The following is a 27,136-nucleotide window of genomic DNA, read 5'->3' as shown; positions in this document are numbered from 1 at the left end:
GCAAATTCTGACTTAGCAGGAAGGGGCTGAGATTCCACATTCTGTCCCCTTCATACCTTTAGTGATTTATACTGATATATAAAATTATATATGGTTAAAGTATAAAAAAAATAAATATCCTACTAAACTTGAAAGCAATTAGATGACAAAATGAACTTGCTAAGTTAGCTACTACAATGATATTCCACACAACTTCTATTTGTTCCATTAAGAGCCCTCAAATATTTTTCACTTCTCTGACTCTTAAGAAGAAGTTATATCCCACTTACTTTCAATACATAATCTTCTTCCTATGAACCTTTAGTCAAATAGACAACTGGTACCATATAGAATAAAGAAAACTGTATTCTATAATGAAAACAGAATTTTATTGAAAGCATTTTAATAAAGAATCGCATAAAGAGTATTAGATAACTACTTCATTAAAAACTGATCTGAAACAAGACCAAGCAAATTATTCACATTTCAGGTTACTTCTCCAATCAGAATTAATTATTTAAAATGCATTTCAATTCCATTTAATAGAGGTTTAGTTCCTCTGTTGAAATGAAATAAAAAAGTGCATACAAATTACTGATCTTACATTCACACACAATACGAAGTGATTATTATCAGTACTTTTTTTTCAATTAATCAATTAGCATTAATTAATAAAGCCATATTTTAAAGGGTATCTACTTACTCTCTTATATTGCAGATGAAGAAGCAAGATAAAAACCTACAAGAACAACTAAATTAAAAGGAGGTAAGCAATCTACCTGAAACAGATTTCTGAGTAATGATACTAAAGATGACCCAAAAATCTCAGAAAAAGAATAGAGACATGGGTTGAGAAGATACAAGTCTAACAAAAACCCACAAGAAATAAAGAACAAACAGATGAAAAAGACAATAACTGAAATGAAAAATACATTTGAAGGAATCAAAAGCCAAGTAACTGAGGCAAAAGAAAGGATAAGGGACCTGGAAGACAAAATGGTGGAAATCACTGCCTTAGAAGAGAATGAAAAAAAACAAATGAAATGAGATCAGTCTCAGAGACTTCTGCAACAACATTAAATGAAACAACATTCAAATTATAAGGATTCCAAAAGAAGAAGAAAAACAGAAAGGGCCTGAGAAAATATTTGAAGAGATCATAGTCAAAAACTTCCCTCCATGGGAAAGGAAATACTCATCCAAGTCCAGGAAATGCAGAATCCCATACAGGATAAACCAAAGGATGAACAGGCTGAGACACATACTAACCAAACTAACAAAAATTAAATACAAAGAAAAAATATTAAAAATTGCAATGAAAAAGCAACAAATAACACACAGGGGAATTTAAGGTTATCAGCTGATTTTTCAGCAGAAACTCTGCAGGACACAAGGGAGTAGCAGGATATATTGAAAATGATGAAAGGGAACAACAAAGACTATTCTACACAGCAAGGCTCTCATTCAGATTTGATGGAGAAATCAAAAGCTTTACAGACAAGCAAAAACTAAGAGAATTCAGCACCACCAAACCAGCTTTACAACACATGTTAAAGGAACAACAAATGCTATTCTAGGCAAGAAACAAAAGGGAAGAGAACAAAAGAGGAAGGGAAAAAAAGATCTACAAAAACAAACCCAAAACAATTAACAAAATGGTAATAATAACATAAATATTGATAATTATCTTAAATGTAAACATATTAAATGCTCCAACTAAAAGACACAGACTGGTTGAATGGATACAAAAACATGACCCTTATATATGCTGTCTACAAGAGACCCACTCCAGCCCTAGAGACACATTCAGAATGAAACTGAGGGGATGAAAAAAGATATTCCATGCAAATGGAAATCAAAAGAAAGCTGGAGTAGCAATACTCATATCAGACAAAACAGACTACAAAATAAAGACTGTTACAAGAGACAAGGAAGGAAACTACATAATGATTAAGGGATAAATCCAAGAATATGTAACAATTGTAAACTTTTATGAACCCAACATAGGAGCACCTCAATACATAAGCAAAATGTTAATGGCCATAAAAGGGAAAATCAACACTAACAATAATAGTGGGGGTCCTCTAATGCTCCACTGACACCAATGGACAGATCATCCAGACAGAAAACTAATAAGGAAACACAACCCTTAAATAACACATTAGACCAGATAAACTTAATTGATACTTATAGGACATTCCATTCGAAAGCAGCAGAATACACTTTCTTCTCAAGTGCACATGGAACATAATCCAGGATAAATCACATCTTGGGTCACAAATCAAGCCATGGTAAATTTAAGAAAAGGAATCATATCAAGCACGTTTTCCTCCCATAACACTATGAGATAAGAAATCAATTACATGAAAAAACTGTAAAAAGCACAAACACATGGAGGCTAAACAGTATGCTACTAAATAACCAATGAATCACTGAAGAATTCAAAGAGGAAATCAAAAAATACCTAGAAACATGTGACAATGAAAACAATGCCCCAAAACCTATGGGATACAGCAATAGCAGTGTTAACAGGGAAGCTTATAGCAATACAATCTTACCTCAAGAAACAAGGAAAATCTCAAATATACAACTGAACCTTATATCTAAAGCAAATAGAGAAAGAAAAACAAAACACGAAGTTAGTAGAAGGAAAGAAGCTATAAAATCAGAACAGAAATAAATGCAATAGAAATGAAGAAAACAACACCAAAGATCAATAAAACTAAAAGCTGGTTCTTTGAGAAGATAAAAAAATTGATAAACCTTTAAGCAGTCTCTTCAATAAAGAACAGGACAAGACTCAAATCAATAAAATTAGAAATGAAAAAGGAGAAGTAACACTGACACCACAGAAATACAAAGTATGGTAAGACACTACAACAAGCAACTACTACAACACCAATAAAATAAAATGGACAACCTGGAATATATAGACAAATTCTTAGAAAGCACAACCTTACAGACTAAACCAGGAAGAAATAGAAAATATAAACAGACCAATGACAAGTGATGGAATTGAAACTGTGATTAAAAATCTTCCAACAGAAGTCCAGGACCAAATGGCTTCACAGGCAAATTCTACCAAATATTTGGAGAAGAGCTGACACCTATCCTTCTCAAACTCTTCCAAAAAACTGCAGAGGAAGGAACACTCCAAAACTCATTCTAAGAGGCTACCATCACCCTGATACCAAAATCAAACAAAGATATCACAAAATAAGCAAATTAAAGACCAATATCACTGATGAATATAGACACAAAAATACTCAACAAAATACTACCAAACAGAATCCAACAACACATTAAAAGGATCATACACAAATCGAGTAGGATTTGTCCCAAGGATGCAAGGATTCTTTAGTATATATAAGTCAATTAATGTGACACACCATATTAACAAATTGAAGAATAAAAGCCATGTTATTATCTCAATAGATGCAGGAATAGCTTTTGACAAAATTCAACATCCATTTATAAAAACTATCCAGAAAGTGGGCATAGAAGGAACCTCCCTCAAAATAATAAAGGCCATATACAACAAACCCACAGCAAACATCATTCTCAATGATGAAAAACTAAAAGCATTTCCTCTAAGATTAGGAAAAAGACAAGGATGTCAACTCTTGCCACTTTTATTCAACATAGTTTTGGAAGTACTAGCCATGGCAATCAGAGAAATTAAAGAAATAAAAGGAATCCAAATCGGAAAAAAAGAAGTAAAACTGTCACTGTTTGCAGATGACATGGTACTCTATATACAGAATCCTAAAGATGCTACCAGAAAACTACTGGAGCTCATCAATGAATCTGGTAAAGTTGCAGAATACAAAATAATACACAGAAATCTCTTGCATTCCTATACACACAACGAAAGATCAGAAAGAGAAATTAAAGAAACAATTCCATATCCCACTGCATTAAAATGAATAAAATACCTAGAAATAAACCTACCTAAGAAGGCAAAGACCTGTACTCATAAAACTATAAGACACTGATGAAAGAAATCAAAGATGACACAAACAGATGGAGAGATATACCATGTTCTTGGATTGGAAGAATCAATATTGCCAAAATGACTGTACAGCCCAAAGTAATCTACACATTCAATGCAATCCCTATCAAATTACCAATAGCATTTTTCACAGAATTAGAACAAAAAATTTTACAATTTGTATGGAAACACAAAAGGCCCTAAATAGCCAAAGCAATCTTGACAAAGAAAAATGGAGCTGGAGGAATCAGGTTCCCTGACTTCAGACTATCATACAAAGGCACATTAATCAAGACAGTATAGCACTGGCACAAAAAGAGAAATACAGTTCAGTGCAACAGGATAGAAAGCCCAGAGATAAACCCACACCTATGGACACCTAAACTATGAAAAAGGAGGCAACAATACATAATGGAAAAAAGACAGTCTCTTCAATAAGTGGTGCTAGGAAAACTGGACAACTACATGTAAAAGAATGAAATTACAACATTCTCTACCATCATACACAAGAATAAACTCAAAATGGATTAAAGACATAAATGTAAGGTCAGACACTATATAACTCTTTGAGGAAAACATAGGGAAAACACTCTTTGACATAAATCACAGCAATATTTTTTTGACCCACCTCCTAGACTAATGCAATAAAAACTAAATTAAACAAATGGGATCTAATTAAACTTGAAAGCCTTTGAAAAGCAGAAGAAACCATAAACAAGATGAAAAGATAAACCTCAGAATGGGACAAAATATTTGCAAACAACGATTAATCTCCAAAATATACAAATAGCTCATGCAGCTCAATATCAGAAAAACAAATAACCCAATCAAAAAATGGGCAGAATATCTAAATAGACATTTCCCCAAAGAAGACATACAGATGGCCAAAAAGCACATAAAAAGATGCTCAGCATCATTATTATTCGAGAAATGCAAATCAAAACTCCAATGAGTTATCACCTCACACTGGTCAGATGGCCATCATCAAAAAATCTACAAACAATAAATGCTGCAGAGGCTGTGGAGAAAAGGGAATCCTCCTACACTGTTGGTGAGAATGTAAACTGGTGCAGCCATTATGGAAAACCGTATGGAGGTTCCTTATAAAACTAAAAATAGAACTACCATATGACCCAGCAATCCCACTCCTGGGCATATACCCAATGAAAACCATAATTCAAAAAGATACATGCACCCCAATGTTCACTGAAGCAGTATTTACAGTTGCCAAGACATGGAAGCAACCTAAATGTCCATCAACAGAGGAATGGATAAAGAACATGTGGTACATATATACAATGGAGTACTACTCAGCAATAAAAAAGAACAAAATAATGCCATTTACAGCAAAATGGATGGACCTAGAGATTGTCACACTGAGTGAAGTCAGACAGAACCATACGATATCACTTATTTGTGAAATCTAAAAAAAAAAAAAAAGTTACAAATGAACTTATTTACAAAACATAAGTAGAATCTCGTATGTAGAAAAGAAACCTATGATTACTGAAGGGGAAAGGTGGGGAGGGAGGAATAAATTAGCAGGTTGGAATTAACATATACACAGTATTATATATAAGATAGATAACTCATAAGAACCTGCTGTATAGCACAGGGAAGTCTATTCAATACTGTGTAATGGCCAATAGAGGAAAGGAATCTAAAAAAAAAAAAGTGGATATGTGTATGTATAACTGAATCACTTTGCTGTACACCTGAAACTAACACAACATTGTAAATCAACTATACTCCAATAAAAATTAAAAGAAAAAAAAAACAGTCTGGTATACACATAGTCTGAAAATTACCGCATTATGTAATAGTAAACTCACAATAAGAATCAGATTGACAGTGTTAAAAGTCAATAATCAATAATAGTGAAAATGCTATTTGAAATACTTTAAATCACCAGTCAAGTACCTAGCTTTATGTACAAAATGCCATTAACTAATTAACTATTAGTTAATGTTTTTCTATGGCCTTTTAAGGCCCTCAGTTAATTCCTCAATTTCTTTCCAGAGAATGACTATGTAACCCTCCCCACTCAAGTGCCCCACTCAACCCTCCCCACTCAAGGGAGTATAATAATGTACTTCCCTTCTTTGCCAGCAATGCAAACAAAACTTAAAAGATACTGCATCATTATAGAGCGGCTATTTAATTGTTTACTGCAAATGAGCTGAATTTCCTGTACTATTAAAAAGAAAAAAAGTATAGGGCTGAATTCCATTAGGTTTAATGACCCATGATATAACTCCATTGAAGGATTATTAACAAGGTAGAAATTATAGAAGGGCAGATCAGGATCTAATACATTAAAGAATTAGGACTAGATTTGTCCTGATATAGAACTGCAATCTTCCAAAACTCAATGGCTCTCATCACTCATAGTCCATGCACAAGTTAGATGGAAATACTATATAGCTGAGTTGTTTAAATAAGGAATCTACAGTACTGGAAAGGCCAGTCTAGAGGATTTCAAAGTTCATGGGCCATTTTTAAGATTTACAATAGAAAACTATGGGGAGGGCTCCAATCAAGATGGGGGAATAAAGGACATGGAACTCATCTACTCTCACTAATACATCAAAACTACATCCACATGTGGAACAATTCATGCAGTGTACCTGCTGAAAGCTGGCAGAAGATCCCAGACATCCAAAATTGCAAGAAAGATTATCACATAACTGAGTAGGATGAAAGAAATAAGAAAAGGAATCTGGACGGGACCTGTGCCCCAGGAGGGAGCTATGAAACAGGAAAGGTTTCTGCACCCTGGAAAGCCCCCTCACAGGTAGGGTGATCAACCAGGACAGAAAGGGAGCTTCAGAGGCTCAGAGGAGAGTGAAGCAGCTGGTCTGTGGAAGGCAGACAGAGAGAGATGAACCAGCACAGATGGTCCATGCCACCTCACTGCATTGCCCAGCCTGAGACATGCCTTTGCTAGTGCACATAGGGGCAGGGTGCTAAAACTCGGGCTTCAGAGGACACACCAGGGGAGAGGACTAGGGGTAGCTGAGCAAAGACAGCCTAAAGGGACTGAAGAGTGGTATGGGCTTCAACTGGGGGGTTATATGTGGAAGAAGCCTGGGCCCACTATAGAAGTGAAGTGCCACTGTTAATGGATTTGTGAAGAGAGGGGCAGGGCCCACCATAGAAGCCTCTTTCTTGGCATACTCAAAGCAGGCCTGGCACCTCCTCTAGAAGCTCTGAGAATGCACAAGTTCCAGCAAGTTGCCTACATGCAGAGGCAGGGCTGAAATCAGAGCCCATACCCAGGGGCCACACGATTTAGGAAACAGGGTTGAAATCTGAGCCCTCTCCTCACTGCTGTGTGATCTGCAGATTTACAATGTAGATTTACAATGTAGATTTACAATGTAGATTTACAATGTAGCCACCAGGCCCTCTGCGAACTCAGTGCCTGCCAGACATCCGAGTGGACTATGCACCCATAGTATGCATGTCTGGTGTTAGCAGCCGTGGGTTTTACAGGTGAATGCACAAGGAGGCAGGACTGGGGTCTGGGCTGCTTCCATAGCTCCCACAGCAGGTCCAGGTGCACCGCTACTGCAGTTCTAGTACCTGACTTCAGTAGATCTGTGCCTATGGATCTGCACTGTTGGCTTTGTGAACACAGCACCTGAGGGACACCAGGGCTGATTGCATGCATTCCTACAGCTGAGGCAGGGACAAGGGCAGTGCCAACAACAGTGTGCTTTGTGAGCCTGCACAATGGGTGACAGGTGACACCACAGAGCCCACTCCTGAGTGGACAGCTCTGACGAAGGAATACTCAGTGGCTACTTTCCCAGAAGGAATGTTCCAGTCCCCCCTACCTCACAGTGCAGTTGAGAAATGGACCTGGGGGCTTCTACTCCAACATCTGGAGAGCAAAGACCCTGCTCCTGACAGGGCTGTGACAACCACAGAGAAAAGAGGAGGCCCCGAAAATATCTACTGCAGGCTCTCTCTGATCACCACAACAGCAGCCACACCCCCTAACAAGGGGCTAATGGCCAGCACACACTGAGGAAATAAGTGACAAGCATCCATACTAATAACAGACCTTGCACCAAAAATATTAAACTCACACAGCCTACAGAGGAATGCTACCACATAAAAATAGTCCTCGAAGACCACACTACATAACTGTTTTTCCTAAACTCATAGAGTAAGAGAAATATAAGTAAAATGAAGAAGCAGGAGAACCAATCCCAATTAAAAGATAAGAGAATTCCCCTGAAAGAACAAACAATGGAACATACCACTTAAATATAATAGACTGAGTTCAAAAAGGAGGTAATAAAAATACTGAAGGAATTAAGAAAAGCTGTCAATAGAAATGCAGGTTACTGTAAAAAGAAACCAACTTTAGGGCAAAGGACACACATAGACTGAATGTGATGGGATGGAGACAGATATTTCATGCAAACATAATGGCAGGAAAGTGGAGGTAGCAATATTCTTATCAGACAAAATCAACTTTAAAACAATGGCCATAAAGAGACATAAAGTAGGACACTACGTAATGATAAAAGGATCAGTACAAGAAGAGGACATTACACTCGTTAATATATATGCACCCAATACAAGAGCACCCAAAGACATAAATACTAACAGACATAAAGGGAGAAACAGACAGGAATACAAAAATAGCATTAGAATTTAATACACAACTCAAATCACTGGACAGATCTTCCACATAGAAATTCAATAAGGCAACAGAGATCCTAAATGATACAACAGAACAGCTAAACCTAATTTATATTTTCAGGACGTTATATCCAAAAAACCAAAATAATTCAAGTGTGCAAGGACCATTTTCTAGAATTGACCATCAACTAGGTCACAAAATAAGCCTCTACAAATTTAAGAGGACAGAAATTATTTCAAGCACCTTTTCTGACCACAATGGCATGAAACTAGAAATCAAACACACAATGAGAAATGGGAAAAAAAGAATTACATGGAGACTAAACAACATACTACTTAAAAACCAATGGGTCAATGACGAAATCAAGAGGAAATTAAAAAACACCTTGAGATAAATGACAATAAAAACACAACCATAGAAAATCAGTGGGATGCAGCAAAAGCATTTCTTAGAGAGACGTTCACAGCAATAAAGGCCTTCCTCAAAAAACAAGAAAAATCTCAAATAAACAGCCTAACTTATCACATAGAAGAATTAGACAAAGAACAATACCTAAAGTCAGCAGAAAGAAGGAAATAATAAAGGTCAGAGAGGAAATTAAAAAAATAGAGATTTTTAAGAAAGTAGAAAAAAAATCAATAAAACCAAGAGCTGGTTCTTTGAAAGGATATACAAAATCAACAAATCTCTGGCCATGATCTTTAAGAAAAGAGAGAGGACACAAAAAAGCAAAAAAATAAATAAAAGAGGAGAAATAACAACTGATATTGCAGAAATACAAAAAAAATAAGGAAATACTATGAACAATTATATGCCAACAAATTGGACAACCTAGAAGAAATGGACAAGTTTCTAGAAACAAGGGGCCCAACAAAACTGAATCAAGAAGAAATAGATAATTTGAACAGACTGATGGAATTCTACCAGGTATACAAATAAGAATTTATATACTGATTTTTCTCAAATTCTTCCAAAAGACTGAAGGGAAGAAACACTCCCAAAGTCATTCTATGAAGCAACGATCACCCTAATAACCAAAACCAGACAAAGATACTACCAAAAAAGAAAATTACAGGCCGATATCTTTGATGAATACAGATGCAAAAATTCTCAACAAAATACTAGCAAACCAAATCCAACATCACATAAAAAAGATCATACACCACAACCAAGCTGGATTCACCCCAGGGTAACAAGAATGGTTCAACATACACAAATCAATCAATGTGACACACCACCACAAAAAAAAAGACAAAAACCACATCTTAATAGATGCAAAAGAAGCATCTGATAAAATTCAATATCCATTCATGACAAAAACTCTTATCAAAGTGGGTATAGAGGGAACATAACTCAACATAATAAAAGCTATTTACGAAAAACTCACCGCCAATAACACTCAAAGGTGAAAAGCTGAAAGCGCTGCCACTAAAATTTGGAACAAGACAAGGATGCCAACTCTCACTGCTTCTATACAACACAGTATTGGAAGTCCTAGCCACAGCTATCAGACAAGAAAAAGAAATGAAAGGCATCCAAATTGGAAGGGAAGAGATAAAACTGTCATTATATGAAGACGGTACTGCATACAGAAAACTCAAAAGACTTCACACAAAAACTGCTAGAACTGATAAATGAATTCAACTAGGTAGCAGGATACAAAATTAATATGCAGAAATCTGTTGTATTTCATTACACTAACAATAAAATAAAGGGAAAGTAAAAAAAAAATTCCTCTTAAAATCACATCAATACAAAACAAAAAAAAAGACTTAGTAATAAACCTGATCAAGGATGTGAAAAGATTTATATGCTAAGAACTTTAAAAAATTACTAAAGGAAATTGAAGTTGATTCAAAGAAGTGGAAAGATATCCCATACTCTTGGATTGGAAGAATTAATACTAGTAAAATGGCCACACTACCCAAAGCAATCTACATATTTAATGTGATCCCTATCAAATTACCCATGAAAGTTTTCAGAGAATGAGAACAAATAATCCTAAAATTAATATGGAACCATAAAAGCCCCAGAACTGTCAAAGTATTCTTGAGGAGAAAGAACAAGACGCATAACCCTCCCAGACTTCAGAAAATACTACAAACCTACAGTAATCAAAACAGCATTGTTTTGGGAACAAAAACAGACATATGGATCAATGGACCAGAATAGACAGCCCAGAAATAAACCCATACACCTACGGCCAATTAATATTCAACAATGGAGGCAAGAATATACAGTGGAGAAAAGACAGTCTCTTCAACAAGTGGCATTGGGAAAGCTGGACAGCTGCATGTAAATCAACAACCTTCACACCATATACAAAAATAAACTCAAAATGGCTCAAAGACTTAAATATATGACATGACAGCATAAAACTCCTAGAAGAAAACATAGGCAAAACATTCTCTGACATATATCATACCAATGTTTTCTTAGGTCACCCAAGGCAATAGAAATAAAAGCAAAAATAAACAAATGGGACCTAATCATACTTACAAGCTTTTGCGCAGCAAAGGAAACCATAAACAAAATGAAAAGATAACCTACGGAATGGGAGAAAATATTTGCAAATGATGCAATAGACGAGGACTTCATTTCCAAAATACACAAATAGCTCATACAACTCAATAACAAAAAAAAACAAACAACCCAATCAAAAAGTGGACAGAAGACCTAAATAGAAATTTCTCCAAAGAAAACATACACCTCATCAAGCCTCGTAGATAGCCTCATCCACCAGAGGGCAGACAGCAGAAGCAAGAAGAACTACAATCCTGCAGCCTGTGGAACAAAAACCACATTCACAGAAAGATAGACAAGATGAAAAGGCAAAGGGCCATATACCACATGAAGGAACAAGATAAAACCCCAGAAAAACAACTAAATGAAGTGGATATAGGCAAGAAAAAGAATTCAGAATAATGATAGTGAAGATAATCCAGGACCTCGGAAAAACAATGGAGGCAAAGATCGAGAAGATGCAAGAAATGTTTAACAAAGACCTAGAAAAAATTAAAGAACAAACAGAGATGAACAATACAATAACTGAAATGAAAACTACACTAGAAGGAATCAATAGCAGAATAACTGACGCAGAAGAATGGATAAGTGACCTGGAAGACAGAATGGTGGAATTCACTGCTATGGAACAGACTAAAGAAAAAAGAATGAAAAGAAATGAAGACAGCCTAAGAGACCTCTGGGACAACATTAAACACAACAACATTCACATTATAGGGGTCCCAGAAGGAGAAGAGAGAGAGAAAGGACCAGAGAAAATATCTGAAGCGATTATAGTTGAAAACTTCCCTAACATGGGAAAGGAAATAGCCACCCAAGTCCAGGAAGCACTGTGAGTCCCATACAGGATAAACCCAAGGAGAAACATGCCAAGACACACAATAATCAAACTGGCAAAAATTAAAGACAAAGAAAAATTATTGAAAGCGTCAAGGGAAAAATGACAAATAACATACAAGGGAACTCCCATAAGGTTAACAGCTCATTTCTCAGCAGAAACTCCACAAGCCAGAAGGGAGTGGCATGATATACTTAAAGTGACGAAAGGGAAGAACCTACAACCAAGATTACTCTACCTGGCAAGGATCTCATTTAGATTCGATGGAGAAATCAAAAGCTTTACAGACAAGCAAAAGCTAAGAGAATTCTGCACCACCAAACCAGCTCTACAACAAATGCTGAAGGAACTTCTCTAAGTGGGAAACACAACAGAAGAAAAGGACCTACAAAAAAAACCCAAAACAATTAAGAAAATGGTCATAGGAACATACATATCGATAATTACCTTAAACGTGAATGGATTAAATGCTCCAACCAAAAGACACAGACTTGCTGAATGGATACAAAAACAACACCCATATATATGCTGTCTACAAGAGACCCACTTCAGAAATAGGGACACGTAAAGACTGAAAGTGAAGGGATGGAAAAAGATATTCCATGCAAATGGAAATCAAAAGAAAGCTGGAGTAGCTATACTCCTATCAAAAAAAATAGACTTTAAAATAAAGAATGTTACAAGAGACAAGGAAGGACACTGCATAATGATCAAGGGATCGATCCAAGAAGAAGATATAACAATTATAAATACATATGTACCCAACATAGGAGCACCTCAATACATAAGGCAACTGCTAACAGCTATAAAAGAGGAAATCAACAGTAACACAATAATAGTCGGGGACTTTAACACCTCACTTACAGCAATGGACAGATCATCCAAAATGAAAATAAATAAGGAAACATAAGCTTTAAAAGACACAATAGACCAGACAGATTTAATTGATATTTATAGGACATTCCATCCAAAAACAGCAGATTACACTTTCTTCTCAAGTGCGCATGGAACATTCTCCAGGATAGATCACAACTTGGGTCACAAATCAAGCCTCAGTAAATTTAAGAAAATTGAAATCATATCAAGCATGTTTTCTTACCACAATGCTATGAGATTAGAAATGAATTACAGGGAAGAAAACATAAAAAACACAAACACATGGGGGCTAAACAATACGTTACTAAAATAACCAAGAGATCACTGAAGAAATCAAAGAGGAAATCAAAAAACACCTAGAGAAAACTGACAAAGAAAACATGACGATCCAACACCTATGGGATGCAGCAAAAGCAGTTCTAAGAGGGAAGTTTATAGCTATACAAGCCTACCTCAAGAAACAAGAAAAATCTCAAGTAAACAATCTAACCTTACACCTAAAGGAACTAGAGAAAGAAGAACAAACAAAAAACCCAAGGATACCAGAAGGAAAGAAATCATAAAGATCAGAGCAAAAATAAATGAAATAGAAACAAAGAAAACACTAGCAAAGATCAATAAAACTAAAAGCTGGTTCCTTGAGAAGATAAACAAAATTGATAAACCTTTAGCCAGACTCATCAAGAGGGAGAGGACTCAAATCAATAAAATTAGAAATGAAAAAGGAGAAGTTACAACAGACACCGCCGAAATAGAAAGCATCATAAGAGACTACTACAAGCAACTCTCTGCCAATAAAATGGACAACCTGGAAGAAATGGACGAATTCTTAGAAAGGTATAACCTTCCAAGACTGAACCAGGAAGAAACAGAAAATATGAACAGACCTATCACAAGTAATGAAATTGAAACTGTGATTAAAAGTCTTCCAACAAACAAAAGTCCAGGACCAGATGGCTTCACAGGTGAATTCTACCAAACAGTTAGAGAAGAGCTAACACCTATCCTTCTTAAACTCTTCCAAAAAATTGCAGAGGAAGGAACACTCCCAATCTCATTCTACGAGGCCACCATCACCCTGATACCAAAACCAGACAAAGATATTACAAAAAAAAGAAAATTACAGACCAATATCACTGATGAATATAGATGCAAAAATGCCCAACAAAATACTAGCAATCAGAATCCAACAACACATTAAAAGGATCATACACCACGATCAAGTGGGATTTATCCCAGGAATGCAAGGATTCTTCCACATGTGCAAATCAATCAATGTGATGCACCATACTACCAAACTGAAGAATAAAAACCATATGATCATCTCAATAGATGCAGAAAAAGCTCTTGACAAAATTCAGCACCGATTTATGACAAACACTCTCCAGAAAGTGGGCATAGAGGGAACCTACCTCAACATAATAAAGGCCATATACGACAAACTCACAGCAAACATCATTCTCAATGGAGAAAAACTGAAAGCATTTCCTCTAAGATCAGGAATGAGACAAGGATGTCCACTCTCACCACTATTATTCAACATAGTCTTGGAAGTCCTAGGCAGGGCAATCAGACAAGAAAAAGAAATAAAAGGAATACAAATTGGAAGAGAAGAAGTAAAACTGTCACTGTCTGCAGATGACATGATACTATACATAGAGAATCCTAAAAATGCCACCAGAAAACTACTAGAGCTAATCAATGAATTCGGTAAAGTTGCAGGATACAAAATTAATGCACAGAAATCTCTTGCATTCCTATACACTAATGATGAAAAATCTGAAAGAGAAATTATGGAAATACTCCCATTTACCACTGCAAGAAAAAGAATAAAATACCTAGGAATAACCCTACCTAGGGAGACAAAAGCCCTGTATGCAGAAAACTATAAGACACTGATGAAAGAAATTAAAGATGATACCAACAGATGGAGAGCTATACCATGTTCTTGGATTGGAAGAATCAATATTGTGAAAATGACTCTACTATCCAAAGCAATCTACAGATTCAATGCAATCCTTATCAAATTACCAATGGCATTTTTTACGGAACTAGAACAAATCATCTTAAAATTTGTATGGAGACACAAGAGACATCGAATAGCTAATACCGTCTTAAGGGAAAAAAACGGAGCTGGAGGAATCAGACTCCCTGACTTCAGATTATACTACAAAGCTACAGTAATCAAGACAATATGGTAGTGGCACAAAAACAGAAACATAGATCAATGGAACAAGATAGAAAGCCCAGAGATAAACCCACACACCTATGGTCAACTAATCTACAACAAAGGAGGCAAGGATATACAATGGAGAAAAGACAGTCTCTTCAATAAGTGGTGTTGGGAAAACTAGACAGTTACATGTAAAAGAATGAAATTAGAACACTCCCTAACACCATACACAAAAATAAACTCAAAATGGATTCGAGACCTAAATGTAAGACCAGACACTATAAAACTCTTAGAGGAAAACATAGGAAGAATACTCTTTGACATAAATCACAGCAAGATCTTTTTTGATCCAACTCCTAGAGCAATGGAAATAAAAACAAAAATAAACAAATGGGACCTAATGAAATTTCAAAGCTTTTGCATAGCAAAGGAAACCATAAACAATACGAAAATACAACCCTCAGAAGGGGGGAAAATATTTGCAAATGAAGCAACGGACAAAGGATCAATCTCCAAAATGTATAAACAGCTCATGCAACTCAATATTAAAGAAACAAACAACCCAATTCAAAAATGGGCAGAAGACCTAAATAGACATTTCTCCAAAGAAGAGATACAGATGGCCAAAAAGCACATGAAAAGCTGCTCAACATCACTAATTATTAGAGAAATGCCAATCAAAACTACAATGAGGTATCACCTCACACCAGTTAGAATGGGCATCATCAGAAAATTTACAAACAACGATGCTGGAGAGGGTGTGGAGGAAAGGGAACCCTCTTGCACTGTTGGTGGGAATGTAAATGGATACAGCGACTATGGAGAACAGTATGGAGGTTCCTTAAAAAACTATAAATAGAATTACCATATGATCTAGCAATCCCACTACTGGACATATACCCAGATAAAAGCATAATTCAAAAAGACACATGCACCCCAATGTTCATTGCATCACTATTTACAATAGCCAGGTCATGGAAGCAACCTAAATGCCCAACGACAGACGAATGGATAAAGAAGTTGTGGTACATATATACTATGGAATATTACTCAGCCATAAAAAGGAACAAAATTGAGTCATTTGTTGAGACGTGGATGGATCTAGAGACTGTTACACAGAGTGAAGTAAGTCAGAAAGAGAAAAACAAATATCATATATTAACGCATGTATGTGGAACCTAGAAAAATGGTACAGAGGAACCGGTTTGCAGGGCCGAAGTTGAGACACAGATGTAGAGAACAAATGTATGGACACCAAGGGGGGAAAACCGTGGTGGGGTGGGGATGGTGTTGTGCTGAATTGGGTGATTGGGATTGACATGTATACACTGATGTGTATAAAACTGATCACTAATAAGAAACTGCAGTATAAAAAAACAAACAAGAAAAACAACTAATACTAAACTTTCTTTGGGTTATTTGTATGGAAATATGTTAACATAAATGTTCCAGACATTACATGAAATTTCTAAAAATCTTATATGCTCTGGTATAATGTTATAAGTCATAATTCTAGTTATTACTTTAAAATGTGTATCTCAGAAATAAGAAAAAAAAAAAAAGAAGACATACAGATGGCCAATAGGCACAGGAAAAGATACTCAATGTTGCTAATTATTACAGAAATGCAAATCAAGAGTACAATGAAGTACTACCTCACACCACTCAGAATGGCCAACATTGAAAAATCTACAAATAAAAAATGCTGGACAGGGTGTGGAGAAATGGGAACCCTCCTACACTGTTAATGAGAATGTAAATTGGTGCAGCCACTACAGAAAACAGTATGGAGGTTCCTCACAAAACTGAAAATAGAGTTGCCATATGATCCAGCAATCCCAGTCCTCAGCATGTATCTGGACAAAACTGTAATTTGAAATGATACATGCACCTCTATGTTCATAGCAGCACTATTTACAATAGCGAAGACACGGAAGCAACCTAACTGTCCATTGACAGATGAATGGATAAAGAAGATGTAGTATATTTAAACAGTAGAATACTACTTAGCCATAAAAGAATGAAATAAAGCCATTTGCAGCAACATGGATACACCCAGAAATTATCATACTAAGTGAAGCAAGTCAAAATGAGAATGACAAACACCATATGATATCACTTATATGTGGAATCTAAAATATGACACAAATGAACTTATTTATGAAACAGAAAGAGACTCATAGACATGGAGAACAGATTTGTCATTGCAAAGGGGGAGGGGGTATTGGGGAGGGATAGATGGGGAATTTGGGATTAGCAGATCCAAACTATTATATATAGAATGGATAAACAACAAGGTCCTACTGTACAGCACAGGGACCTATATTCAATATCCTATAATAAACCATAATGGAAAATAATATGAAAAAGAAAAAGAAAGAAAACTATGGGGAACAAAATAAATCAAGGACATTCATAAAACAAACATTTCAATTATTTTCTGATTGCTTACAATATGCCAAGCATTACCATAGACACTATATATATAAACTGAAATAGCCCTTGTCCTAATCACTAAAAAGTTCAACTTCTAAAGGGTAAGAGAAATAAGCAAACCAACAATTAGAAGTGCTGATGGATTTTCACTAAAGCCAAAAAGATGTTCATAGATCACTGATTCAGGAGATTTACCCTATTCGTACAATCTAACATTTCTAACAAATAAGCTAAGTAACGAAAGAACAATGTTCAATGTTCTATGAGTGGGATTTTCTTTTCTCTGAAAAGGCAAAATTTCTATCAGAAGTATTTCAGGATTTTCCTCTAAAATATCAGCACATTTCTTTGTTGTAGTAAACAACTTTGTACTTTCATTTTTTAACAAACTACTTTGAAAGGTAGATAAACCAAGGCACTGACCCTGATAGAATAAATGACTTTAATGGCATTCTTTGAATTCTCTGAAAGAGAATTCTTTCAGAATTGTTGGCAAAGGTTTTTTTTACATATATGCCTCGTAAAGCTTTAACTAAATGTGCAAGTGCCCTATCTCTGCAGAGAAGAATGAAATTTTCTTTTCTGGTCAAAGAATCCTTAGGAAATAAGAACCTGCTGTATAGCACAGGGAACTCTACTCAGTATTCTGTAATGGCCTATATGGGAAAAGAATCTAAAAAAAAAGAGTGGTTATATGTATATGTATAACTGATTCACACTGCTGTATACCTGAAACTAACACAACACTGTAAATCAACTATACTCCAAATAAATAAATAAATAAATAAATAAATAATACTTGTAACCAAATAAATAAATAAAAAGTGACAACCTACAGGTATAGTTTCAGAAATTGCAGAAAGATCCCCTTCCCTGGCCACCCTGTATAGCTGTCTCTCCCACGTTACATCCACACACCACCATCCCCAAAAGAAAAACACTGCTGATACCTGAAATTCCTATAATTATCACTCCATTCGTTTGTATGAATTTAATAGGTGCTTTTTCACAGTTAAACTGTGCACATCCTAGGGGTGGGGGAATTGGAGGAAGGTAACATGCTGTATGATATACGGGAAAACTGTTAAGAAAGTAGATCCTAAGAGTTCTCATCACAATGATTTTTTCTTTTCTTTTTATTATATCTATATGAGATGATGGATGTTAACTAAACCTGTTGTGATAATCATTTCACAACATATGTAAATCAAATCATCATGCTCTACACTGTAAGCAGTGATGTATGTCAATTATTTCTCAATAAAACTAGGAAAAAATGTTTAAAAAAAAAAGAATCCATAGAATAAAAACCTTTCTATTTGAAGCTTCAAAGGGCTATATAGTTTCCAAAAGAGACTCACAAATAGAAATTCTACTTTGAATACAACTTTGAGTTCTACTTCCCTGAGTTATGAGATACAATGCTCAAAAGCTAGGAGGAGCTGAAAAACATAAAGAAATCAGTAATGGTATAGAGATATATGCTCAAGGGATGAGTTATAGTCTGTCAGTACTCTACAATATCCTTAGAACAGCAGAAGAAATGTTATTTAATAGAAGATCTGCTTCAATTTTTTCAGATGAACTGCTTTCAATTTCAAGAATCCCCTGAAATTCAGCCACAGTTTTAGAACCCTCTCATATAAAGTGACAAGTATCAAAAAAGAGATAGGTATAACAAGAATACAAATATACATAATTTGAAAAGACAAATTCCGTAGAGAATATTTTAAAAGGCTTTAAGTTTCAAAAGAGAAAAAGGTTACAACTGTTCAAAAGGATGAGAAAAAAGACTTCAAAATGGACTAAAGACAAAATGAAAAGTGGATAGCCTCAAGAGGGTGATATCCGGCACAGATAATTAATAGCATATGTAAATGTCAAAGAAACATGTAGGTTACGTATAAAAAAGCTTTGGAGGTAAGGCTGGAAAATGGGTTATACTTTGGAAGGATATACTGCAGGAAGATCTAGTACTTTATATAGTTAGCACTAAGAAACCACATAAAAGTTTCAGAGTACAAAAGTATTATGACCACAAAGACACTTGAAAAAATAAATCTGGCAAAAGTGTACACAGTATAAATAGTTTTAGCTATACTCTTTTAGTCCCTACTTTTTAATCCTACTTATAGTTTCCCATTCTCAATTCCTTAATCTGTACAAGAAACTCCAAATTATCCACTTTTTAAAAACATGACTAGCACAACTTAGTAAAAACAGCCTATTTCATAGACATATTCTCTGTACTATTATCTAAGTCATTAATAAGTGAAGCTTGAAAAAATTCTATGAAACCTGATTTCATAGATTCTCACCTCTTCTCACACTACCATTAAATTACATAAATTAATCTTTGAGAATAGTCCTTTAAAATCAGTTATAAACCACTCTATAAACCTCTCAACACTGTAATGCAACCAAACCAATCCTTTGCCTTTTTCTATCCATTTACTCCTGTGGTAATTTCATGCAGTATTGTGAATTTAAACACCATTTATATGTTAATAATGCCCCAATTTCTATTTCCAGTTCAGGTTTCTCTCAACTCCCAACTATATCCATCTGCCTACTTGATAGCTCTACTTGTTTCACATCTAAAAGACATCCAAGCTCAGTATACCCAAAACAGAACTTCCAATCTTTGCTCCAAACCTACTCTTTCTCCCACATCTCAAATAATGGCCATTCTAGTCTTCCAGCTGCTCAGGCAAAAATCTCTGGAGTCTACTTTTCCTCTTCTCTTTAATTCATATTCCCCTCCCATCTAAACCATCATAAAAATCCTGTCCGCTCTCCTTCAAAATATACACAGAAAACATTTATGCATATAAAAACTTTAATCACTTCTAATCATCTCTTCAGCTACTATCTTGGTCAAGTCCACTATCGTTTCTTGTATGTATCATGGCAAAAGCTTAACTAGACCCTATGTCTGACCTTATTCTCCCCCAATCTACTCTTAACAAAGAAGCCAGGATGGTCCTGTCAAAATACATTTTCTGCTCAAAAATCTTAAATAGCTTTACCTCTCACCCAGAATAAAAACTTATTGGGTTTGTCAAAAAGTTCATTAGGATTTTTCCATAAGATGGTATGAAAACCCAAGCAAACTTCTTGGCCAACTCAATACTTCCTTACTATGACTTTTAAGCATAACATGATCTGGCCTCCCACAATCTCTCTAATCTGGATCTTCTACTTTCCTCTCTTTCATTCATTCCACTCCAACAACACTGGTCTCCTTGCTGTTCTTCCTACACATTGGACACATGTCCAGTCTTTGGAACTTTAAATTCTCTGTTCCTTATGTCCACAGTGCTCTTCACTCAGATCCACAAAGATCACTGTTTAACTTCCTTCAAGTCCTTCTATCAATGTCACTTTTTCAATGAGAATTAGCCTGTGCATCCCAAGACATACACATACATATAAACATACAGCATACCTGGCACTCAAGATCCCTACCACCCTGCCTAAGATATATAACTTTTTTTTTATTTTTACAATTTATTACCTCTCTCTTAGTACCCAAATAGAATTCCATGCAAACAAGTGTTTTTATCTGTTTTACTGACCAACAGATAGGTGAATGAATCCTAGAACAAAATATTTTACATGAAATGGATACCAAATTCAAGTCTCTCATTCTGGAGGAGGAGATAATGACCTTGACTTGTGCAAGGTCAGTCAGTAAATGGCAGAGCCCAGAAAAAAACCAGGTCTCCTTGGCCCTAGGCCTAGGTGTAGGCCTAGGCTTTTTTCCACCAGGATACAATGGTGGAACATGAGAGAATACATACGCAAATAAATTTTAAAAACAAGCAAACAAGCATAAAAACATACAAGCACACCGACACAGATATAGACACATTTAACATTAAAATATTACCACTGCCAAGTAGAAGTATTATATAAGGTAACTGGCTACCTATAAACAAACTTTTATTACTTACCTCTACCCCAGATTTTTTTGATGATATCTGTGTTATGCTGTCTTCAAATTTATTTGCCTTGTCAAGTTGGGCTTTAAGTTGTTCAGCTAATTCCTTCAAATAGAAAGACAAGAAAAACAGGTGTGATAACATAGTTTCTTCATTTGTAGAATATTTCAAATTCACTTAACAACAGGGAAAACAGCATAGCAAACATCCAAGTAGCTCTCACCTAAATCTAGTTACCAACTCACAGCCTAGTATGTTACTTTTTAATGAACTCTTCTGGGTAACAAAATTCTCAAATACCTGTAGAAATTGTTTATGCTTTGAAGGTAAATAATTACAAGGACATATATTTTAGGGAAGATAGGGAAATGAAAGAAATACATAACCTTAAGAATGGCATTTTTATAATTCCTTAGATATTATAAACTTCCAATACTCAGAATTTCAGTTATTTGTAAAAAGAAAGCCATCGCAAGATTTAAAATATTACCTTCTTTATTGTTAAGGAATTTAGATTAAAATTCTGAATGTATTTCATTTTAACCCTAGGAAATCTATAAAAATTTATATTACAAAACTGACATATAAAGCAATAAATCACAATGAAATAAATAAACAGAATTATATGACAAGCAAAGACAGCATTCTCCACTGCAGTAGTTCCATGAACACAGAACACTTCTTTTAACATGTTAACCTCTTAACTTGGTGATCTCTCTTTCACTATTTTAACTAATTTCATTGTGCTTTCAAAACTCATATGTTATTTTCTTGCTGTTGTTGGTGGTGGTCTGTCTTGCTTACTAACTTCTGGGTTGAGCTTAAGTTCAGTGTTACCAGATTGCAGCAAATATGACTTTTATTACAGATATAAACTAATAAAAACAGAAGTTATCATGTTTGGCTACTTTTTGTTCTACTAAAGAGTGTCATACGGATGGTACACCAAAACAGAACACTACTTAAGATCACTTATATTTGGATTTGAGATGCGTACATACATATGACCACGAGGGAATCAATTTTGTCAAGACATGGAAAGCTGCCTGACTTTGTTATTCTGCCATGTCCAATGTAACAGTATTTGTATAATATAAATGTGACAATATAATAAATAGATAGGTGCCACTCTTACCAAATAATTCTGATTTCTATTCAATTGTGAGTTAAGTAAGTTTCAAATCACAACATTATTATGGGAATAAAGTGAGCTAATCTACACAGAGCATTTAACACATTGTCAGGCACAAATATGTTGCCTTAAGATTTGAAAAAATGAGTTAACCATCCTTTTTATTAGCTCATTTTTGAAGTTCCTAAGTAAGGGAATTTAAGAAAGTAATACACATTCTTAACAAAATATGACTAAAAAAGGGAAAGAAGACAGTGACATCTTTATCTCCCTCAAATACATATAATATAAATATATTTATATAATATATAAATACATATAATATATATTATATTATATAATATATAAGTTATAAATACAATAATAAAGCAAATATCCAAGTTAAAAAGAAAATTAAAAAGCATTTAGTTCCCTAGAATCTTAAATTTCAGAAATTTGACAAATTACATAACTTACTTAGAAGTAGACAGCACTGTTCTTAGAAGTGTTCAAGAATTTCTTCAAAGAATCAATAAGCAGCAGTTATTTTCAAAGAGTGCTACATCCACATAGCTAAGGAACTTCCAAAATTACTTGTAAGAAGTTAAATATTTAGCAAATATTCTCCAAAAGAACAACATATAAGTCTTACCATATTTCCCATCATCTCTGCCTTGATAATCTTGGCTCCCAACTTGTTCTTCTCATCAACACTCAAGATGTGGATAGAGTCATCCACTGGACTACTCCTGTTTGAACAGGACAGATTAAGAGCATATGAAATACAGGTACATATTAACAAGAAGTAAGTTGTTGCAAGTAACATCACCAATATTCAAATGTTACTTTAATTGACCTTAACAAAGCATTCAGCACAAATAGATCATGATTCTAGTATATTAAATAAATAAATAAATAACCCTCAGTGCTCCACCATAAATCAGTACTTAAAGATTCTATGTTACAATGTCATGATGGCCTATGGCAGTTATAATATCTGACCAAAGATCCAGTAGCAATGAGAAAAATAATATGTCAGCTATTCTTCATTACTTAATATTCCCATACTCATTCTAAAAAAGAAAGAAACAAACAAAAAATTAAAACTCTAGAATCAGGCCATAACTCTACACAGCTAGGGAAACTCTTCTCATTCAATGTGATAAATTACTGATAATCTAAGAAACTATAATCAGGAAATTACATTTAACTGCATTTAAAGAATAAAAACAGTGACCATGTGCTCTTGCAAAGTCAACCCAGAATTAGACAACATAAACTAATTTACAACTAATATCACGTGTGAAACCTATACTATGGAAGCCTCACAAAAGAAAAGAGAAATTTCCAGCCAAGGTCAGATTCCTGGCATATACAAAGTTGTCCCAACTTACTGCCTTAAGAAAGATTTGAGACTACAGTGCAGGGAGGGTGAACCCAGGGAGAGCATGAAGGACTCCTTAATGGGAGAGACATAGCTAAGAGTCCAAGGCAGCTAGAGAGGGGAGAGCTACACAGTGAAAGGATCCCAGAGAAGTGCAGAGAGTTCCCGTTGAGTATTCAGCAAGACACTACCTGGAGTCAGGGAAAGAACTATCCCAAAGGGTTGAAGGAAGAGATATTCAGCATTCCTGGTAATAGTGCCTGGTCCTACAAGTCAGACTAGGAAAATTCATAATTCTGAAAGCACTGGGTAGAATATTAAGGGTCTTGTTTCATTAGTGGGAAATAAGTCCTAGACTAAATGTTGCTCTCAGCCCACCTAACAAATATTAAAAGCAGGAGTCAAAAGGACCAAACAGTCTCCAATTAAGTTAACTGGGTCCCAAAATAAAGCTCAAGAATACTTACAGCAATGCAAAACTATCCAGCACTCACAAAGTAAAATTCATAATATCTAGTATCCAATTAAAGATTATCAGACATGCAAAGATGTAGAAAAGTAAAACACATAATTAGGAGAAAAAGCTATCAATCAAACCAAGAACAGACACAGATGTAAGAAACAGCATACAAGGGCATTAAAAGTTATTATTATAAATTTATTCCATATGTTCAAAAAGTTAGAGACAACTAAGATATAAAATAGGTAAGAATTTAGTTTCTACAAGTGAAAATTACAATGTCTGAGATAAAAAAAATACACTGAAAAGGATTAATGTAAGATTAGACTGCAAAAGAAAAAATCAGTTAACTTGAAGCATTAGAAACTATGCAAAATGAAACACACAGAGAAAAAGAATTTTAAAAATGGAAAAGAACAACCGAGAGCTATGGGACAACCTTAAATACCCTACTATTCATGCTATTGGAGTCCCTGAAAGAAATGAGAGACAGAAGAAACAAAGGCCAAATTTTACCAAATATGTTGAAAACTAAAAAACTTTCATATCCAAGAAGCTCACAGAATCCCAAGTACAAAAACAAGACAGGGCTTCCCTGGTGGCGCAGTGGTTGAGAGTCCGCCTGCCGATGCAGGGGACACGGGTTCGTGCCCTGGTCCGGGAAGATCCCACATGCCGCGGAGTGGCTGGGCCCGTGAACCATGGCCACTGAGCCTGTGTGTCTGGAGCCTGTGCTCCGCAATGAGAGAGGCCACAACAGTGAGAGGCCCGCGTACCGCAAAAACAAACAAACAAACCAAAAAAAAAAAAAACAAGACAAACAAAAAAACTACCTGAAAAGAAACCACAGCAAGGCACTTCATAATCAAATTGCTCAAAACTAGTGATAAAGAGAACATTTCAGAGCAGCCATAGGAGGAAAAAAAAGACAGTTATGCACATAGAAACAAAGGAAAGTATGACAGCAGATTGCTCATCAGAAAAAATGTAAGCAAGAAAAGAGTAGCAATATCTTTAAAGTACTTTAAAATGCCAACCTAGAATTCTATATCAAGTGAAAATATCTTTAAAAGAAAAGTGAAATGAAGAGTTTTTCAGACATACAAAGCTGAAAGAATATTAAAGAAAAGCCTTCAGGCAGAAAAAAAATTATACCAGACTGAAACATGGATAAACCCAAAGGAAGGAAGAGCAACAGAAATGATGACTACAAGGGTAAATATTTAATACTTAACTATTTAAAAGGTCACAGACCCAAGAAATGGCCAAGTGCTACGTACAGTTGCCAAATAAAACACATGACACGCAGTTAAATTTGAATTTCAGGTAAAAAAAAAATATATTTTTTTAGTTTAAGTATGTCCAAACATTTTTATTTGCTAAATCTGGCAACCCCAGTTACATAGCACTGTGCAAGTCACAATCTCAGTTGCCTCAGTCTCTGCATCTGGAAAATGCCCAGGTCAGTCTATAATTTCTCATAGTTATAAAATCAGTTCTATGATTTTTTCCTAGTTCTAAAATTCATTGGTTCTAAAGCTCCCTAAAATTCTGGCATTTTATAAAGAATTCAACATATACCCAGGATAATGTTCAGACAAATTAACAGCTTCTAACAATCCTTCACTGAATCTTTCCACTCCCTGAAAACAGGCATTCTTCAAGGTCCCACACTTGGTTTCTCACTTTATACCACTCTACATGCTCAGGAATTCTTTTTTGTTTACATATATGTGGAATATTCCTAGACTGTCCTTTCCCTCTCCAGCCAATCATGGAATTCATGGAAAGCCTCAAAACATCTGTAACATCAAAATTAACACAGCTAACAAAGAATACTGTCTTCAGACCAAAACATAAAGCTTTCAATGAGTTCCTGTATTACAGTATATCTATCAGAAGCTTACAACATATAAACATGAAGCAATTATAGAACCAGAAGGAATATTAACAATGTAAGATTGCTTACATATTCTGCTTAGCTGCAGTCACAGAAGTAAAAACCTACAGATCACCCAAATGTTAAGCCAACCCTAATGATATCAGGAAATAAGAGCCTCATCCCACTAGCAACTGGTGACTGGAAACAGTCTACCTTCCAGACTACCTGGAGTGAAGCCTGGACAATTATATATGTATACAGCCTTAGACATTCTCTAATCCCTACCATGTTTATCCGGTCAATACAACTGGATTTCTCCTTTCGCTTCCTGGGAACAAAGCCCTGACGTGAACCAGAGCCCATGTGACTGGGCCTCTCATCATTCAGTCCAGATTTTGCCAGCTTCCCTGCCTCCCTCCTACTGAAAGCTACACACTGTGCTCTATAATCCACAGCTTCAGATGGAGTCACTAACAAAAGTGATTTACCAGACTCATGACCCCAAACCACAATGCTTATACCTACTACTGCCACCAATGAATTCTATTATTTCCTAAAACCTCTTCCTTCAGTGTCCCATTCATTTGGTGGTATTTTAAAACATATTTTAATGATCATTCAAGTATAAGTTAGTTATTATCCTTTGGATACTCATTTTCTATTTATGGCTATTTCAAATAGTGCCAGCCCTATGGCTAAAGCAAGTTTTCCTAGGTTTGATCCCCTTCAACCTGGGTTTCCTGATCGACTGACTCAGCCCTATATATAAGTGCTACAGGTACAAGAATAATAAAACCAATAAGTGCTGCCTATTTTCCTAATCATTATGGGTACAACCACTATCCTATCTATATTTTGCTTTCAGAACTCTAACATTAGGGG

General features: G+C 35.3%; 1 protein-coding gene across 2 annotated transcripts in view; it reads right to left on the bottom strand.

Moving 5' to 3' along the window:
- CWF19L2 (CWF19 like cell cycle control factor 2) overlaps positions 1 to 27,136 on the bottom strand; it is a 193,633-nt gene that overhangs the window by 93,901 nt on the left and 72,596 nt on the right. For both annotated transcript variants that reach the window (XM_030835999.3, XM_070046191.1), the window contains exons 9-10: positions 23,181 to 23,277; positions 21,430 to 21,522 (exon numbers count right to left, since the gene is read on the bottom strand). In XM_030835999.3, the coding sequence (XP_030691859.2) occupies positions 21,430 to 21,522; positions 23,181 to 23,277 (190 nt within the window). The remainder of the gene's footprint in view (positions 1 to 21,429; positions 21,523 to 23,180; positions 23,278 to 27,136) is intronic.

This window comes from Globicephala melas, chromosome 8, assembly GCF_963455315.2.
Source record: "Globicephala melas chromosome 8, mGloMel1.2, whole genome shotgun sequence".
Classification (NCBI taxonomy): Eukaryota; Metazoa; Chordata; class Mammalia; order Artiodactyla; family Delphinidae; genus Globicephala; species Globicephala melas.
Note: the sequence above shows the minus strand (reverse complement) of the source record. Positions and strands in the feature narration are given on the sequence as shown.